Below are 19097 nucleotides of genomic sequence, written 5' to 3' on the forward strand. Positions count from 1 at the left end.
CATCCAAATTCATTTAGATGGTGAAATCTTCTTATGAAAGCTCACATGAGATGTACTTCAAATATACACTATTTTTAATACATAAATAAGTAGTCTAGTTCTACAGTTGTGTACAATAAAGGAAGTAGGATGAATGGATACAATAAAGGCTACATAATTAGTCCATACCATATCAATAAGCAAGAATAAATGCATTTCATTAAGTAATGTTTCATAAAATTAATCAATAGCTTTCATAATTATAACTGCATTACATAATTAAAGCATTAAGTAAGATAGACATGCTTAAATTATACCAAAAATAAAACATCTGACAACTGTGCTCTATAGAAGGGAAAAACAATGCAAAGAAAATCTGGACATTTTATTATATTATATTATTATATACAGCTGAAAACACATTTGGAGTTTGCTCAATAGCATGTGGCAGACTCCCGAAACAAACGGAAGAAAGTTCTCTGGTCAGATGAGACTATAATTAAACTATATGGCAATCACTGGGAAACACCATGTGTGGCACAACCCCAACACTTCCCATCACCCCGAGAACATTATTCCCACAATGGAGCATAGTGGTGGCAGCATCATGCTGTGGGGATGTTTCTCCATTAGAAGGGATAGGAAAGCTAGTTAGGACTGAAAGAAATATGAACGACACTAAATACCGGTCAGTTCTTGAGGAAAACCTATTTCAGGTCACCAGAGATGTGAGACTGGGATAAAGGTTCAATTTCCAGTAGGATAATGACCCTAGACATTACATGCTGCTAAAGCTACTCTGGAGTGGTTTAAAGGGAAAAATGTAACTGTCTTGGATTGAGGTCTGGGTTTGATTTGGCCATTACAATACTGAATCTGTGGCATGACAGGAAGACTTCTGTACACCAATGCAACTCAAACATTTATGTGATAATCAACCATTTTAGGAGACCAGCTGTGCACTTCACCTCTCTACTTATCTATTCCTGCAGCAACCTTTCAACCCAAGGGGGCACAATTTCCTCTAGTGTATACCTTGAAATAGTATACATCTCGCCTTGAAAATAATCTTCTTGATATACTGAATGTTGTGAATTGTTGTCTAGTTCTGTTGACAACTACACAATATTTATAGAAAAAAATGTTTCACAATTGCTCACTGTTAATGTTCCATATGATGTATAACATGCTGAGGAAGAGAGGATGGATGTAATTTACTTCACAGCACATGAACTACACTTTTTTGGTAATTGTCAAGTATTACTAATACATTTCCAGTATTACTGTATGTGTTAAAACAGGTAATCTTCAACAGTTAAAAACATTGACCAATATCAATCTGTACATATATGGGGAGAACCTGTAAACCCCATGCAGACCCTGGTGCTGTAAGGCAGATAAATAGCAGCCCTTCACTACACTCAGTCTATGTTAAAGCATCTGCACTAAACTTAAACCAGATTAATCATAAAATGTATGCCTACTTGATTGAGTGCTACATGCTTGCTCAACCTCCATCTCACTAACTGTCTTTAGAATACTAAAGCATGTTCAAAGCCAATTATAACAGCTGCAGCAGGAAATAATTTTATATACATATATATAATACATATATACATATATATACATATATATACATACATATATACAGTAATCCCTCGCTATATCGCGCTTTGACTTTCGCGGTTTCACTCTATCGCGGATTTTAAATGTAAGCACATCTAAACATATATCACAGATTTTTACTGGTTAGCGCTTTCTGGACAATGGGTCTTTTAATTTAGGTTACATGCTTCCTCAGTTTGATTGCCCAGTTGATTTCATACAAGGGACGCTATTGGCGGATGGCTTAGAAGCTACCCAATCAGAGCATGTATTGCATATTAACTAAAACTCTTCAATGCTATAAGATATGCTTCCCGCGCTGTGCTTGTTTGCTTCTCTCTATCTTTCTCGCTCTCTCTGCCTGACGGAGGGTGTGAGCAGAGGGGCTGTTTGCACAGAGGACACGGACGCTCCTCTACAAAATGCCGCTTTATCGCGGTGCTTCTGTATACTTAAAAGCATGTATTGATTTTTTGATTGTTTGCTTTTCTTTGCAGCGCTCTCTCTGACATTCTCTGCTCCTGGCGCTCCTTTATGACGCGCTCCTTTGAAGATAAGATATGTTTGCTTTCTTTTAATTGTGAGAAAGAACTGTCATCTCTGTCTTGTCATGGAGCACAGTTTAAACGTTTGACTAAAGGGTGTTATTTCATGTCTAGAGGGCTCTAATAATGTTAACAGGGTGGGAGAGTTTATAAGGGCTTAAAATATATAAAAATAACCACACAAACATATGGTTTCTACTTCGCGGATTTTCACCTATCGCGGGGGTCTGGAAGCATAACCCAGCGATCGAGGAGGATTACTGTATATATATATATACATATATATATACATATATATATATACATATATACATATATATACACACATATACACATATATACATATACACATACATATATATACACATATATATATACATATATATATATATATATATATATATACATATATACATATACATATATATATATATATATATATATATATATATACATATATATATATATATATATATATATATATATATATATATATATATATATATATATATATATATATATATATATATATATATATACATACATATATATATATATATATATATATATATATATATATATATATATATATATATATATATATATATATATATATATATATATATATATATATATATATATATATATATATATATATATATATATATATATATATATATATATATATATATATATATATATATATATATATATATATATATATATATATATATATATATATATATATATATATATATATATATATACATATATATATATATATATATATATATATATATATATATATATATATATATATATATATATATATATATATATATATATATATATATATATATATACATATATATATACATATATATATACATACATATACATACATATACATACATATACATATATATATATATATATATATACATACATACATACATACATATATATATATATATATATACTAATAAAAGGCAAAGCCCTCACTCACTCACTCACTCATCACTAATTCTCCAACTTCCGTGGGTGGAAGGCTGAAATTTGGCAGGTTCATTCCTTACAGCTTCCTTACAAAAGTTGGGCAGGTTTTATATCGAAATTCTACGCGTAATGGTCATAACTGGAAGCAGTTTTCTCCATTTACTGTAATGGAGATGAGCTTCAACGCCGTGGGGGGCGGAGTTTCGTGTGACATCATCACGCCTCCCACGTTATCACGCAGTACATAGAAAACCAGGAAGAGCTCAAAAAGCACTCAAGAAAACATGCATTATATAATTGAGAAGGCAGCGAAACAATAAGAAGTGAGCGAGTGACATATACAACCATATTCATGAGTTCTGCTACTTCGGAAACAAAGCACGCATGTAAACCTACACTTTAAATTAAGTTCATAGACAGGCTGCCGCTGGCGTGTGTAATTTAGTGCCTGCCCATATAAGGCTGTCCGTCAGCGGCAATCCAATAGCAAACTCCCACTAAATATTCACGGGTTAAGGACTGTGCTTATGCAGAGGAAGATGAGATGGTCAGCGTGGTGTTTGGCACAAACTCAGCGAAACTGCGAGAGAAAGTTTTAAGTGCCAGGACTAAGGTAACATTAAATAAAGCTATGGACATAGCACGAGATGGCACCAGCACAGCTGGGAACCTTCGATGCAAGTACACCGAGTGGCTCACGTGAACTGACACAGTGCACAGATAAAAAGCAACAGTTCCAAAGAGCGCTGAACAAAAACCGAATTACACAATTGAAAAGGCAGCAAAAAATATGAAGCGTCTGATAAGCATATTCATAAATGCAGCTACTGTGGAAACAAAGCACACGGTGGAAAAAGTCAATGTCCCGCTAAAGGAAGACCTTGTAAAAAAAACCCGTGCATGCAGTGTGTCAGGTCTCAGATAAAGAAGAAGACAAGCTGTTTATTGATGCAGTAAGAAACGAATCGATGAATGAAACCTGTCATCTTTACAACGATTGACAAACACGGAATGTAACTTGAACACAACACATCCTACAAATCTGAACCTGATTGAAAGAAATAATGATAATCAAATCCTTGATGACAGCAACACTCAGTAACACTCACAAAACAAATACTGTATATTGAAAGTCATGTTACGTTATTTTTAAAATGTTCCCTTTTCTTTTTCTACCTTTTTAACACACTACTTCTCCTGCGATACGCTGGGTATATATATATGTATATATATATATCCCGCTCTACATACTCGAATAATGGATACTTTATTCGCCATCAATGATTGTTTTGGTAAAGCCATACTCAGTGTATTCATTAGATGAACTGTAAAAAAGTAAGAGCGAGGGGAGGCATGCAGGCTGTAGTGCGCGTCAACTCTATCTGAATTGCGCGATCACATTTGAAAAAATATATCTTTTCAAGTTCTATTTAGTCCATATGTGTCAAACTCAAGGGCATGGGCCACATCCGCCCGGCGTGTAATTATATCCGCCTGAGATCATTTTATATACTGTATTATTGTTATTAAAGCCCGGGTATATGAAGCGCTGGTAACACAATAAACTACAGATCCCATAATGCAGCGCTTCAGCTGCCTTGCCGAACACTCACCGCGTTAATCAAGTCTATCTTATGATGCTGCAAGTTATTGCGAAGCTACAGTTATTGCGCACTGAGTTTGCACGGCGCTTTGGTGACTTTGAAGAACAAAAAAAGTCCTTCTACATGCGGCTCGAACCTTGTGCATGTTTGGTAGCACATATCTGTGTGAGAAGCTCTTCTCAGTGATAAAGACTAACAAAACAGCACACAGGAGTCGCCTCACTGGCAATAACACTGTCCGTCTTGAGAGGCGCTGCTATTTCTCTAATATTATAAATAACAATGCTAGTAATCCCAGAGTCTTATTTTCAACAATTGACCGTCTGTTAAACCCAGGGAACACAAAGGAATGCCCCAGAATACTTCCAGTGAAACCTGTGAGAACATTGCTGTATTTTTCACTCAAAAAATTAATGATATTAGAGATAACATAGTATATCTCCCGAACACTGCAGAACCTCCAAAGCCCCGGTACTCCGTTATAAACAAATTAAATGCTTTCACCAGGATAGATTTACCTGAATTACATAGTATAATCTCTCAACTGAAATCCTCCACCTGCGTCCTTGACCCAATACCAACCAGGTTTTTCAAAGAAATATCAGGCGTTCTAATTGACAATATTCTGGACATAGTAAATTCGTCATTAGATACGGGGGTCTTTCCAGACTGTCTTAAGACTGCTGTAGTTAAACCCCTTCTTAAGAAACATAATCTTGACCCCTCTGCCTTTGAAAATTTTAGACCCATTTCTAACCTGCCCTTCTTAAGTAAAATTTAGAGAAGGCAGTCATTATGCAGTTAAATGACCACCTAAATAAACATGCTATTCTTGATACTTTTCAGTCAGGCTTCAGAACAAATCACAGTACAGAAACTGCACTTGTTAAAGTAGTAAATGACTTACGGGTAAATGCAGACAGAGGCCATTTATCTGTTCTCATCCTCTTAGATCTGAGTGCTGCATTTGACACCATTGATCATAATATTCTTAGAAATCGCCTTAGTCAATGGGTGGGCCTCTCTGGCAGTGTCTTAAATTGGTTTGAATCCTACCTGGCAGGGAGAAAATTCTTTGTGAGTTGTGGTAATCAAATCTCAAAGACACATGATATCCGATATGGTGTTCCACAAGGCTCTATCCTGGGTCCGCTGTTATTCTCAATCTATATGCTTCCGTTAGGTCAGATTATCTCAGGTTACAATGTGAGCTACCACAGCTATGCTGATGACACACAGCTGTACTTATCTATAGCACCTGATGACTCCGACTCTTTCGATACACTAACACAATGTCTTACTGGTATTTCTGAATGGATGAATAGTAATTTTCTCAAACTAAATAAAGAGAAAACTGAAATTTTGGTAATTGGCAATAATGGATTCAGCGAGGTTATCAGAAATAAACTTAATGCACTAGGATTAAAAGTTAAGACGGAAGTAAAAATTTAGGGGTAACCGTTGACTGTAATCTGAATTTTAAATCGCATATTCATCAGACCACTAGGACAGCATTTTTTCATTTAAGAAACATAGCTAAAGTTAGACCTCTTATATCATTGAAAGATGCTGAGAAATTAATTCACGCTTTTGTTTTCAGTAGACTAGATTACTGTAACGCACTCCTCTCAGGACTACCCAAAAAAGACATAAATCATTTGCAACGAGTGCAGAATGCAGCTGCTAGAATCCTAACTGGGAAAAGAAAATCCGAACACATTTCTCCAGTTTTGATGTCACTACACTGGTTGCCTGTGTCATTCAGGATTGACTTTAAAATACTGCTTATGGTTTATAAAGCCTTAAATAATCTCGCTCCATCTTATATATCGGAATGCCTGACACGTTATATTCCAAATCGTAACCTTAGATCTTCAAATGAGTGTCTCCTTATAATTCCAAAAGCTAAACTTAAAAGAAGTGGTGAGGCGGCCTTCTGCTGCTATGCACCTAAAATCTGGAATAGCCTGCCAATAGGAATTCGCCAGGCAAATACAGTAGAGCAATTTAAAACACTGCTGAAAACACATTACTTTAACATGGCCTTTTATAACTTCACTTTAACATAATCCTGATACTCTGTATGTTCAATTCTTCATAATAACTATTCATGGTGGCTCTAAAATCCGTACTGACCCCTACTCTCTCTTCTGTTTCTTTTTCCGGTTTCTTTGTGGTGGCGGCCTGCGCCACCACCACCTACTCAAAGCATCATGATGCTCCAACAATGATGGACTGAAAGCCAGAAGTCTACGTGACCATCATCATCAGGTCCTTCCATGAAAATATGATGATTTATGTTAGGTAGAATGCCCAGAGGGGACTGGGCGGTCTCTTGGTCTGGAACCCCTACAGATTTTATTTTTTCTCCAGCTTTGGAGTTTTTTGTTTTTCTGTCCACCCTGGCCATCGGACCTTACTCTTATTCTATGTTAATTAATGTTGACTTATGTTTATCTTTTATTGTGTCTTCTATTACTCTATTCATTTTGTAAAGCACTTTGAGCTACATTTTTTTTTGTATGAATATGTGCTATATAAATAAATGTTGATTGATTGATTGCTCACTGATGAGCACCTGCAATCCATCCTGAGAATCTCCACAACACAGAACCTCACACCAAACAGAAACGAACTTGTGGCCAAAAAAAGATGCCAGGCGTCCAGCTCTAAAATGACATATGAGCAAAGACAACTGAATGATTTGATTTGTTATTGCACGTAAGAGCTGGAGTCAACCGTTTTAACAAACAGCGTATTGCACTGATCTGAAATAGCTGTGTGTGTATATATGTAGATATGTATGTATATGTATATATATGCTTATATATGTGTGTGTGTATGTATATATATATATATACTGTATATATATGTTTATGTGTGTGTGTAAATATATATATATATATATATATATATATATATATATATATATATATATATATATATATATATATCAACAACACTCAACACTCACAACAGTGACAAAACAATTACATTGACAATCAGGTTACGTTATTTTCAAAATGTTTCCTTTTCTTTTCATTGCTTCTTAAGCTGCGACCTGGTATTTTGCTATACTATATAAAAGAAAAGGCAACTTTCCTTTCTTTACACCTTTTTCCTTTTATCCCAAACCAAAGCCTTTCTCTCTTAACACTGCAGAGGACACAAAACTAATTTTCTTTAAATGCCGGTAAGGCACATTACCAGAGGCACAAATTTGAATGTTCACATAGAAAATGTAATTTCAATGTACCTGTACTTCTTAAAACGTTAATGTTTTACTGTTTAATAACTTATAGACTATAATTTATTATTTTTCCCTTGCACTCAGTGACCAAACCTATACACACACATATAGACACATACAAACATATACACAAGTATGTATGTATATATATATATATATATACACACACACACATATACATACATACATACACACATGTATATAATTTGTGTGTGTGTGTGTGTGTGTATATGTATGTATGTATGTATGTGTGTGTGTGTGTGTATATATATGACAGCAGCAATCCAAGCTGTGAGAAAACAGTAAAAAGGACGCGTGTCAGACGTCGTGGTACATTTTCTGATGCAGCTACCGAAAACAACTTTGTGACGCTGCCGCCAAATACACAAAACAATTACTTTGACAATCATGTTACATTATTTTTAAAATGTTTCCTTTCCTTCTTTCCTTCTTTAACACACTACTTCTCCGCTGCTGGTATATATATATATATATATATATATATATATATATATATATATATATATATATATATATATATATATATATATATAGATAGATAGATAAATATATATATAGATAGATATGAGAACAACACTCATATCAATGACAAAACAATTACATTAACAATCATGTTACGTTAGTTTTAAAATTTTTCCTTTTCTTTCGGTCATACCTTCTTTAACACACTATCTCAATGGGATTCTCCTTTGACTTGCCAATCTGGTATTCTGATGGTCTCACATGTTCTTCAAGCACCTTCTGATACACAGTAGAATTCATCGTGGATTCTATATATATATATATATATAGATAGATAGAGATATATATAGATAGATAGATAGATAGAGGTATATATACTGCTCAAAAGAATTAAAGGAACACTTTTTAATCAGAGTATAGCATAAAGTCAATGAAACTTATGGGATATTAATCTGGTCAGTTAAGTAGCAGAGGGGTTGTTAATCAGTTTCAGCTGCTGTGGTGTTAATGAAATTAACAACAGATGCACTAGAGGGGCAACAATGAGATGACCCCCAAAACAGGAATGGTTTAACAGGTGGAGGCCACTGACATTTTTCCCTCCTCATCTTTTCTGACTGTTTCTTCACTAGTTTTGCATTTGGCTACAGTCAGTGTCACTACTGGTAGCATGAGGCGATACCTGGACCCTACAGAGGTTGCACAGGTAGTCCAACTTCTCCAGGATGGCACATCAATACGTGTCATTGCCAGAAGGTTTGCTGTGTCTCCCTGCACAGTCTCAAGGGCATGGAGGAGATTCTAGGAGACAAGCAGTTACTCTAGGAGAGCTGGAGAGGGCCATAGAAGGTCCATAACCCATCAGCAGGACCAGTATCTGCTCCTTTGGGCAAGGAGAAACAGGATGAGCACTGCCAGAGCCCTACAAAATGACCTCCAGCAGGCCACTGGTGTGAATGTCTCTGACCAAACAACCAGAAAGACTTCATGAGGGTGACCCAAGGGCCCCATGTCCTCTAATGGGCCCTGAGCTCACTGCCCAGCAGCATGCAGCTCGATTGGCATTCGCCATAGAATACCAGAATTGGCAGATGCTCTACTGGTGCCCTGTGCTTTTTACAGATGAGAGCAGGTTCACCCTGAGCACGTGACAGAAGTGAAAGGGTCTGGAGAAGCCATGGAGAACATTATGCTGCCTGTAACATCATTCAGCATGAGCAGTTTGGTGGTGGGTTAATGATTGTCTGGGGAGGCATATCCATGGAGGGTCACACAGACCGCTACAGGCTTGACAAAGGCACCTTGACTGCCATTAGGTATCAGGATGAAATCCTTGGACCCATTGTCAGACCCTATGCTGGTACAGTGGCTCCTGGTGCACGACAATTCCTGGCCTCATGTGGTGAGAGTATGCAGGCAGTTCCTGGAGGATGAAGGAATTGATACCATTGACTGGCCACCACACTTTCCTGACCTAAATCCAATAGAACACCTCTGGGACATTATGTTTTGGTCCATCCAATGCCACCAGGTTGCACCTCAGACTGTCCAGGAGCTCAGTGATGCCCTGGTCCAGATCTGGGAGGAGATCCCCACAACACCATCTGTCATCTCATTAGAAGCATGCACCGATGTTGTCAGGCATGTATACAAGAACACAGGGGCCATACAAAGTGCTGCATACAATTTTGAGTTGCTGCAATTAAATTTTGGCAAAATGGACTAGCCTGCCACATAATGTTTTCACTCTGATTTTTGGGGCGTCTTTGAATTCAGGGCTCTGTAGGTTGATCATTTTCATTTCCATCAAACGATGTGGCATCCTTTCGCTCCTAACACATTACCCAGTCTATATCAGTATAGATATCCAGGAGGATTTCTTTTTCCCATTGAGATCTGAAGTGTTTTCAAAGTGTTCCTTTAATTTTTTGAGCAGTTTATATATATATATATATATATATATATATATATATATATATATATATATATATATATATATATATATATAATAGAGAGAGAGAGAGAGAGAGAGATAGATAGATAGATAGATAGATATGAGAACAACACTCATATCAATGACAAAACAATTACATTAACAATCATGTTACGTTATTTTTAAAATTTTTCCTTTTCTTTTTCGTACATGAGAACAACACTCATATCAATGACAAAACAATTACATTAACAATCATGTTACGTTATTTTTAAAATTTTTCCTTTTCTTTTTCGTACCTTCTTTAAAACACTACTTTCAAGAAGCAAGGGTATTCTGCTAGTATATATATATGTGTATATATATATATATATATATATATATATATATATATATATATATATATATATATATATATATATATATATATATATATATATATATATATATATATATATATATATATATATATATATATATATATATATATATAATTTCTTGAGTGGTGGAATATGTCTGTGATTCAGACAGTAGGCCAAATGCAGGTAGACAAGCAAATAGGAAATGTATCCACAGTATAAGAATTGGTGATAAAATATATTACTTCCAGTTTAATTGTCATATGTAAGGCACAACTTCCTGAATCAAAACCTTCACTGCTTCAAAGTGAATGTCTGTTACATCTTAAGGGTTTTGTTTTTAACATTTGGACCCAGGTACTTTTCGTTCCTATTTTAAAGCACAAGAACAGACTAAAAGGTTATCTGGAAAAGATATTACATAACCAAACAGACATGAGGTAGGTACTGTACAATCTGTCCATCCATCCATCGATTTTCCAACCCACTGAATCCGAACACTGGGTCACGGGCGTCTGCTGGAGTCAATCCCAGCCAACACAGGGCACAAGGCAGGGACCAATCACGGGCAGGGTGCCAACCCACCGCAGGACACACACACACCAAGCACACATTAGGGCCAATTTAGAATCGCCAATCCACCTAACCTGCATGTCTTTGGACTGTGGGAGGAAAGCGGAGCGCCTGGAGGAAACCCACACAGACACAGGGAGAACATGCAAACTCCACACAGGGAGGACCCAGGAAGCGAACCCAGGTCTCCTAATTGTAAGGCAGCAGCGCAACCGCTGCGCCACCGTGCCAACCCTGCACAAACTGTGTATAAGGGAAATGCATGTTCTAAATGCTAGTATTCATCTTTTCCATGAAGGCAGTAAAAGACATAATGAAGGCAGTAAAAGACATAATGAACTAAACATTTCTACAGTATAAAAAATATCTAAAAACCCATCACTACAGTATGTGGTGTCCCATGTTTTAACTTAATTTTAAACAAGACACTGCATATGCAAGTAATTGATCTTAGATATCTGAAGTTTGCCTTTAAGTATGCTGTTACATTAGTACTATCCACAGTATACAAAAGGCATCTAAATGCAAAGAAAGGTTCACATGCCACTCGCCTACCCAACCAAGGAATACAGAAGGACAAGATTCAAAAGCAACTTCTCCTTTATAATGAAGCACAGTGCATCAATTTTGAAGCATTCTCTGCTTAATCTCTAGGACAATAATAATAAATCTAAAACCTTTGAGTACATAATTAAATACTGATATGTCCATAACCTTTATGTTGTTTCTGAAAATGCCCAGAAACTGCTTTCATTTAGTAGTGGTCAATATGTATTCCTTCAGATGGAAGTTTATTTTTTGCCATAGTTTGGCAAACTCCTAGGCTCAGAGCACAATACATTCTTCAACATTCTATGGGAATATCCCTGAAGCAAAGGTTCTGAAACCTGCATGGAAAAGTCTCCGAAGCATGTTTCATTTATTGGTGAAGTAATACCATACATTACAATATCAAATAGAAGTAACACTGTGAATAAATAAAACAAGGCAGAACTCCACTTTAAGGAAGGAGAGTTTTCCCCACAAACTGTCCAACATTTACACTCTTAAATGTTTGTAAACATTTGAGTTACAGTTTATTGTTCTAATTTGTACAAACTATGCACATTATTGTATCCTGAGAAATCAAAACAACTATGGCACTTATTTGGCACGTATTTCCATACATTGCTGTATTCTGTTACAAGTAAATTTACCAAAAATGGACATCCAAGTGGACCTTATTTTTATTTCAGGAAACCATTAGAGAGTCAATCTGCTATTTACGAGCAGATTGAGCAAAAATCAATCTACTGTAGTTATTGGCAAACTGACTGCTGCAGCACTAGTAAAACCCACTATAAAACATGTAAGCTAATTACTATGCATCCTACAAATTGCACTAGTCAGTAACCTGTCATACTGGTGTATCTTTGAAAGAATATAAGGAAAGCTACATAGAATAAATACAGACTTGGGATGCACTGCATTTTTGGACAAAATATTCAGCTGAAAACAGCAAAAAATGGCACATTCAGTATTTGACTGAATCAGTGAAAATGCAGAATGTTTTTGATAAATATGTGACCATTTCCAGCATTTTCTGCTCTATACAGAAAATTGATATGTCATACTATAACATGGGGCGTGAACGCTATCGTTAGAAGTTTGAACTGTTTAGCTTACAATGAGGAATGAGAAGTACTGTAATAATGCAGAAAACTGAGTTTTTTCTGTGTTTTTTTTTTGCCATCATAGAAAGCATTTCAAACACATAGAAATAGAAGGACTAGGATAAAGTGAATTGGGACGGAAAGGAATAATTTTCAACAAGCTGAGCTAATTAAAAAAAAAAATTAAAATTAAGTGGAGTAAGTTTGTCTCCTTTTATGTTACTTTTCCATGTGAAAAAGCAACTGGGAACAAAAAAAGTATTCAACATTTTGCCAAGTGGTTCTGGATATTCAGTTACAGCCAAGGAACTGGTAACATAACTAATATAGAAAGATTCTTAAGGCACATCTTATACTATATTGCAACAAAAATAGTAGCTGTAAATTATTTTAAGACTACTAACAGTCGAGAGTGCTAAGCAAGGACAGACCTATTAAAACAATTACTGCAGCAACTCAACGTAGAGGGTGCTTCCATTATGTATTTGCAGTTATTACCGTACCTTCATGTTTGCAGTTAATTGATTTACTTGCAATTTATGCATACTGGTGTCATTTGGGGATTGTTTCTACAAAGGACAAAAATCCTCTAGTACAGTACGTATTAAAAGTGGGCTCTTATATTAAAAAATGAGGTCAGCAATCAAGAAAATACTGGTTTCAAATGATGCCTTGAAGTAACTTTAATTGTCTATTATTGAAACAATATATAAATAATCGATGGGCCATAAATGGTAAAATGTCTTTTTCTCACTATAGCTTGTACAGCTATATTCAAGTATAGCATATGAGGTGCTTACATATTTGTTCCATACTTTACACATGAAGTTTTAAACTTCACATTAGGGACAAATAAAGCATATCTAACATTCATCTTAAAACTTCAAAGATTTTGTAAAGTAACATTTTACTCTTAAAACATGATCCCGCCAGAAGTTTCCCTTGGAAGATTACTATTTTTGAAAAGTTATTACCAACAAATGCTTGTTATGTAACATTTATAAATGAATATAGAATTTCCTTTAAATAAAAAGTTAAAGAAAACAGTTTTAAGGCTTTGTAAGATGTATCAGAACAAACAGTGTTTTAATGTGTTTTAGGTTAATTGGGGATTACAAACTGGCCCTGTGTGAGTAACAGCGACAGTATAACTGTACATGTGAAAGGGTCCTGTGATGAACTGCCATCCTGTCCAAGGCTGTTTCATATATTGCACCTACTACTGCCAGGGCAGACTGGGTGCCTGCAACCCTGAACTGCATTATGCATATTTGAGAATATTATATGACTTGTTGCTGCATACTGATAAAGGTGACTACTAATAAATCACCAACAAGAAGATCTGTTAAGGAGTATTTCATGCCACATGGTCCATGGGCGTTTTGTCAAACACCTTATTAAACATCAACATATTTTAATGTTGAATTAATTTTAACTTCAGTCACACAGTAGTGTTGGGATGGAATGCAACCTAAAAATAAATTAAAACATACAGATGCAACAGTGCCAATTTGTTTGATGTTCTGCTCATAGCTCTGAGTGTTGGCAGGCCGACTAGGAGTACGACGGGAATACCAGAAGGTGTAATTGTACTGTAGAGGATGTTCTCCAACTCCTGGCGTTACTGTCTGTAGAGAGAGAGAAAAAAAAAAAAACACTAAAATTAAAGGCATTCTGAGGCAGAATAAAAGGAAGTATAACAAAATTCAAAACATTAAGAAACTATAGTAATTTAAGCTTAAAGATTTGAACCAAACATACTAAAACTTGATTTGAATTATAATTATTTTGTTATTATTTATCATCATTAAAAAGCAGACACATCCAGGTTACAGTTTCTAAACTGCATCAATTATTTTAGACTGTTCCTTTGTCTAAGGAGGCAGGAGTTAGTATAAAAAAGTCAATTAAACATGCTCTTCCTAAGAAAGAATTAATGAATATTAGGGTTAATAACCCAAGATGCCAAGCTACAGTATTCAGAGTGAATTAATTACATGAAGACTGAATCAATCCATATTGCCATAAAAGTAAGCATTTGAGAGACACATTCACAAAAAGCCACTTTACTAGATCTTTTTTTTTTTGGTAAACTGCTTGAAGTTCCTACTGTTTCCCGGGTATATTTCTATAATGTTTTATGGTAAAAAAGCAAATGTGTTTTATTAACTACTGACCCTTTTGTCAATGCTATCTGAAATGCAAGTCTCTCATCGTTTATAAAATGAAAGATTTACAATTGCAGTTTCCAATACTTATACATTTTATGCATAGCTATTTTACTACTAGGTAACTGGCATTTAGTATTCTGCACATGATAAGCAACTTTAGTTTTAATACCACATTTGATTATATTAGGCTGGTTCAAATCAAATTAAGGAAAAAAAATACACACTCTTCCAGTTTAAATGTATTCAGGAATGAAAGAAATAAAAATTAGAAAAAAAGAAAACTGAGTACCTTTCTCTTGCCGTTATTCTGAATACTCTCCTTCTCACATTTCTCTGTCTCTTTTTGTGGAGTAGGGTCATCATGATCACCACTATCATCATCTTTTAAGCTGAAACAAAATGCCACAGTAAATATGCCAAAGTACTAACTTTTCCATTAGATCAATATATACAAATTGGCTTTCTCATTCACATAATGGAACAACTCACAATGTTAAATATTCAAAATTGTGGAAAAATATTCAAACATGCATGAACAGGTTTAACATTTAAGAAAACATTTTCTGCTTCACTTCATTAAAAGCTTAGAAGTGGAACATGAAAAAATAATATGCAAGAATGAGCATGCATTCCAGATGTGTCCCAAACATATTTCTAAAGTGGAAACCTCTTAGGCTGGTTAAAATCAAAGTAAAATGGAAAGGAAAAAAATAGACTTCCAGTTTAAATGTAATTAGTTTGTTTGTAATCTTGCTGTGTACAATGAAGAAAAAGGTTAAATGTTACAAATTATAATATTAAACAAAAATCTATAAAATGTGTATTGCTCTCCTAGCTTTCTGCTAAATCTCTCTTGTAGAGCATAGAACACAGTAACAGTGTTTTTAACACCACTTAAAACTAAACAAAGCAGGACAAAAGAGATAAACACATATTGAAATCATTATGAAAGAGTACATAAATACGCTACAGGTAATGGTTTTTGTTGTGAAACTCACACTTTTAATACAGAAAAAGGGAATTATTTTGTACATGCCATGTATATACCATCAGTATTAAAACATGTTCACCATGCATCTCATTAAATATAACAAGTGAATCTATTTATAATGTAATCTATATTTAACTTTAAAATGCTATTTATTAAGAAACATTTTCTAAAATCAATTCATTACATATAGCAAACATACAGTGCCAAAATTAAGGTACCTCACATTAAACATTTAAATAGTAATGTAGTGATTACGGTTTTGTATTAGTGATAAAAAAAAAAAAAACAAAAAAAAAACACATTGAGATTTATCAGACATTTTATCTTAATCATAGTGATGGAGTCAGTCATTTTCTAACCCGCTTAGTCCTGAACAAGGTTGGGGAGTTCTCAGCTACCATAGGATGCAAAACTGAAACAAACACTAGACAGGGCGCCAGTCTATAGAAGGGCAAATGCACACACACTAGAGCCAATTTTTTTTTTTTAATCACCCATCCACCTAACCTGCATGTCTTCGGACTGTGGGAGGAAACCAGAGTACCCGAAGGAAACCCACACAGACAAGTGGAGAAAATGCAAATTCCAGTCAGGGAGGACACAAGGTGGGAACCTTGGTCTCCTTACTACAATGCACCAGTGCCACCACTGCCCCACCATGCTGCCTAGGGATGGAGTGTTATGTGAAATCTAGTATTTAAAATAAAAGTGACTGTGTGTTGGGGAGAAATCAGGAGTGCCTGATAAAAACCTGTGTAGACAGAGGAAGATCAATGCCGCTTCCATCATCAGACTGCAGCACCTACCATACTGGTAGCATTAGCAAAAAAGTAGTCACAGAAAATCACGCAAGAGTCTGCTTGCTATGTCTATCATTCTAACAGATAGTGAATTGCAAATACTTTTAGTAATAAACTGAATTGCATTGGTTGTTCCATCAGATGGCACATGAAACATTTGTAGTAATGTATTTTATTACTACAAACATTTGTAATGTGCAACCTGTGGGAACAACAATACATTAGGTGCTGCACTACAAGTGTTAATGCTGAGGTCTATATTGATTACTTACATTTCAACCCATCTTAGACTGATGGCACAGCTAGTGTTAAATAAAAAGTTAATGAAAAAACTGAAATAGCACTGCTTTATGCCTAATGTTCCATACTAACTCAATGCTGCTCCATCGAGCACAACTCTGCAAGAAGTGTCAGAAACTAATAAAATAAAAACCAAACACATACAAAATCTGAGTTTGAAAGTCCCTAAAGTCTTACTGTCTACCACACTACTTAGTAGATTATTCCGTGTCAACTGTTCTCTCTGTAAAGAAAAAGTTCCTAATGTTTGTGCTAAACTCAACAAGTTTAAAAATGTGCCCCCATGTTCTTGATGAACCCATTTTAAAGTAACAGTCTTGATTCTCTGTATTAATTTCCTTCATAATTTTAAACACTTCAATCATGTCACCTCTTAATCTTCTTTCGCTTGAACAAAAAAAGGCTCAGCTCTTATAATCTTTCTTCATAATTCATCTACTGTAGCCCTGGAATCAACCTAGACTCTTTTCTCTGGAATTTTTCTAGAGCTGCTGTCCTTATAGTAGCCTGGAGACCAAAACTACACACAGTACTTCAGAGGAGGCCTCACCACTGCATTATGAAGCCTGAGCATAACCTACTTGGACTTGTATTCTACACATCAGCATGTTAGGTTATATAGCATGTTTGCCTTCTTAATGGCTTCTGAACACTGTCTGGAAGTTGAAAATGTTGAGTCAACTACGACTCCTAAATCCTTCTCATAAGGTGTACTCTTGATTTTCAGACCTTCCATTTAGTATTCAAACCCAACATTTTTACTTCCTACATGTAATACTTGAAATTTAATGTCAGTAAATGTAATCTGCCTCAAATCTGTCCAAGCCTATATGCTGTCCAAGTCCCTCTATAATGACTTAACGAATTCCAGATTATCTGCCAATCCATCTATCTTGGTATCATCTGCAAACTTAACCAGCCTGTTACTTATATCCCTATCCAAATCACTCATATAAAATTTTAAAAATAGCAGCAGATCTAGCACTGACCAATGTAGAAGACCACTCTTAACATCAGCCAATTTTGATAAAGTTCCTCGCACCATCACCCTCTGCTTCCTGTGTCTGAGCCAATTCTGCACCCACCCTGAACTCTCACTTCTTTTAGTTTGATGCTGAACCTCTCATGGTAACTTATCAAATGTTTTCTGAAAGTGCAGATAAATATTATATGCTCCACTTCTATCATATCCTTTTCTTGCTTAATCACAGAATTCCAGCATTTTGGTAAAACCTGACCTCCTCTCTTCTGAACCATGCTAACTGTTCAGAAAATCTTCTGTACTTGCCATGTGCTGCTCAATCTTTTCCTTAATTTCTTCCATTCATTTTCTGCGACATTAAGGTTACTGGTATATATTTGCTTGGATCTAAACAGGATAGTATGTACTATTTTACAGTCCTTTGAATTTCCCCAGGGCACAGTTACATCATAAAAATGTGCATCAAGGGTTTACATATAAACTCAATTACCTCCTTGAGTACTCGAGGGTAAATATCTGGTCCTGGTTATTGGTTTGATTTCAGCCTCTTTAATCTGAGCAGTTCTTCTCCCTCTACAATTTCTATATCACTCAGTACCTCCTTGTTAGTTCTATTTAGCACAAGGAGGTTAAAACCTCAGAAAAATGCATATTTAGAACATCCGCTATATCACAGTCTGTATCTTTTAATTCTCCTTTACTATTCCTGATGCACTTCACCTCTTCCTTGACTGATCTTTTAACATTGAAAGAATCTCTTTGGGTCATCTTTCACCTTATCTGCTCTACTTCTCTCCAATTGTCATTTAGCCTCCCTTATATCTTTCTTAATGGTTGCCTCTCATGTTCTCATATATCCAACGGTTCACTTTGG

At 35.3% G+C, this 19097-nt stretch overlaps 1 protein-coding gene across 3 annotated transcripts in view; it reads right to left on the minus strand.

Annotated features, from left to right (window-relative positions):
- The window catches only part of LOC120525123 (eukaryotic translation initiation factor 4E type 2-like), a 42585-nt gene that overhangs the window by 5794 nt on the left and 17694 nt on the right, over positions 1-19097 (minus strand). For all 3 annotated transcript variants that reach the window (XM_039747163.1, XM_039747160.1, XM_039747162.1), the window contains exons 2-3: positions 15440-15539; positions 14473-14607 (exon numbers count right to left, since the gene is read on the minus strand). In XM_039747163.1, coding sequence (XP_039603097.1) covers positions 14473-14607; positions 15440-15539 — 235 coding nt within the window. The remainder of the gene's footprint in view (positions 1-14472; positions 14608-15439; positions 15540-19097) is intronic.

This window comes from Polypterus senegalus, chromosome 3 (genome assembly GCF_016835505.1).
Source record: "Polypterus senegalus isolate Bchr_013 chromosome 3, ASM1683550v1, whole genome shotgun sequence".
NCBI lineage: Eukaryota > Metazoa > Chordata > Cladistia > Polypteriformes > Polypteridae > Polypterus > Polypterus senegalus.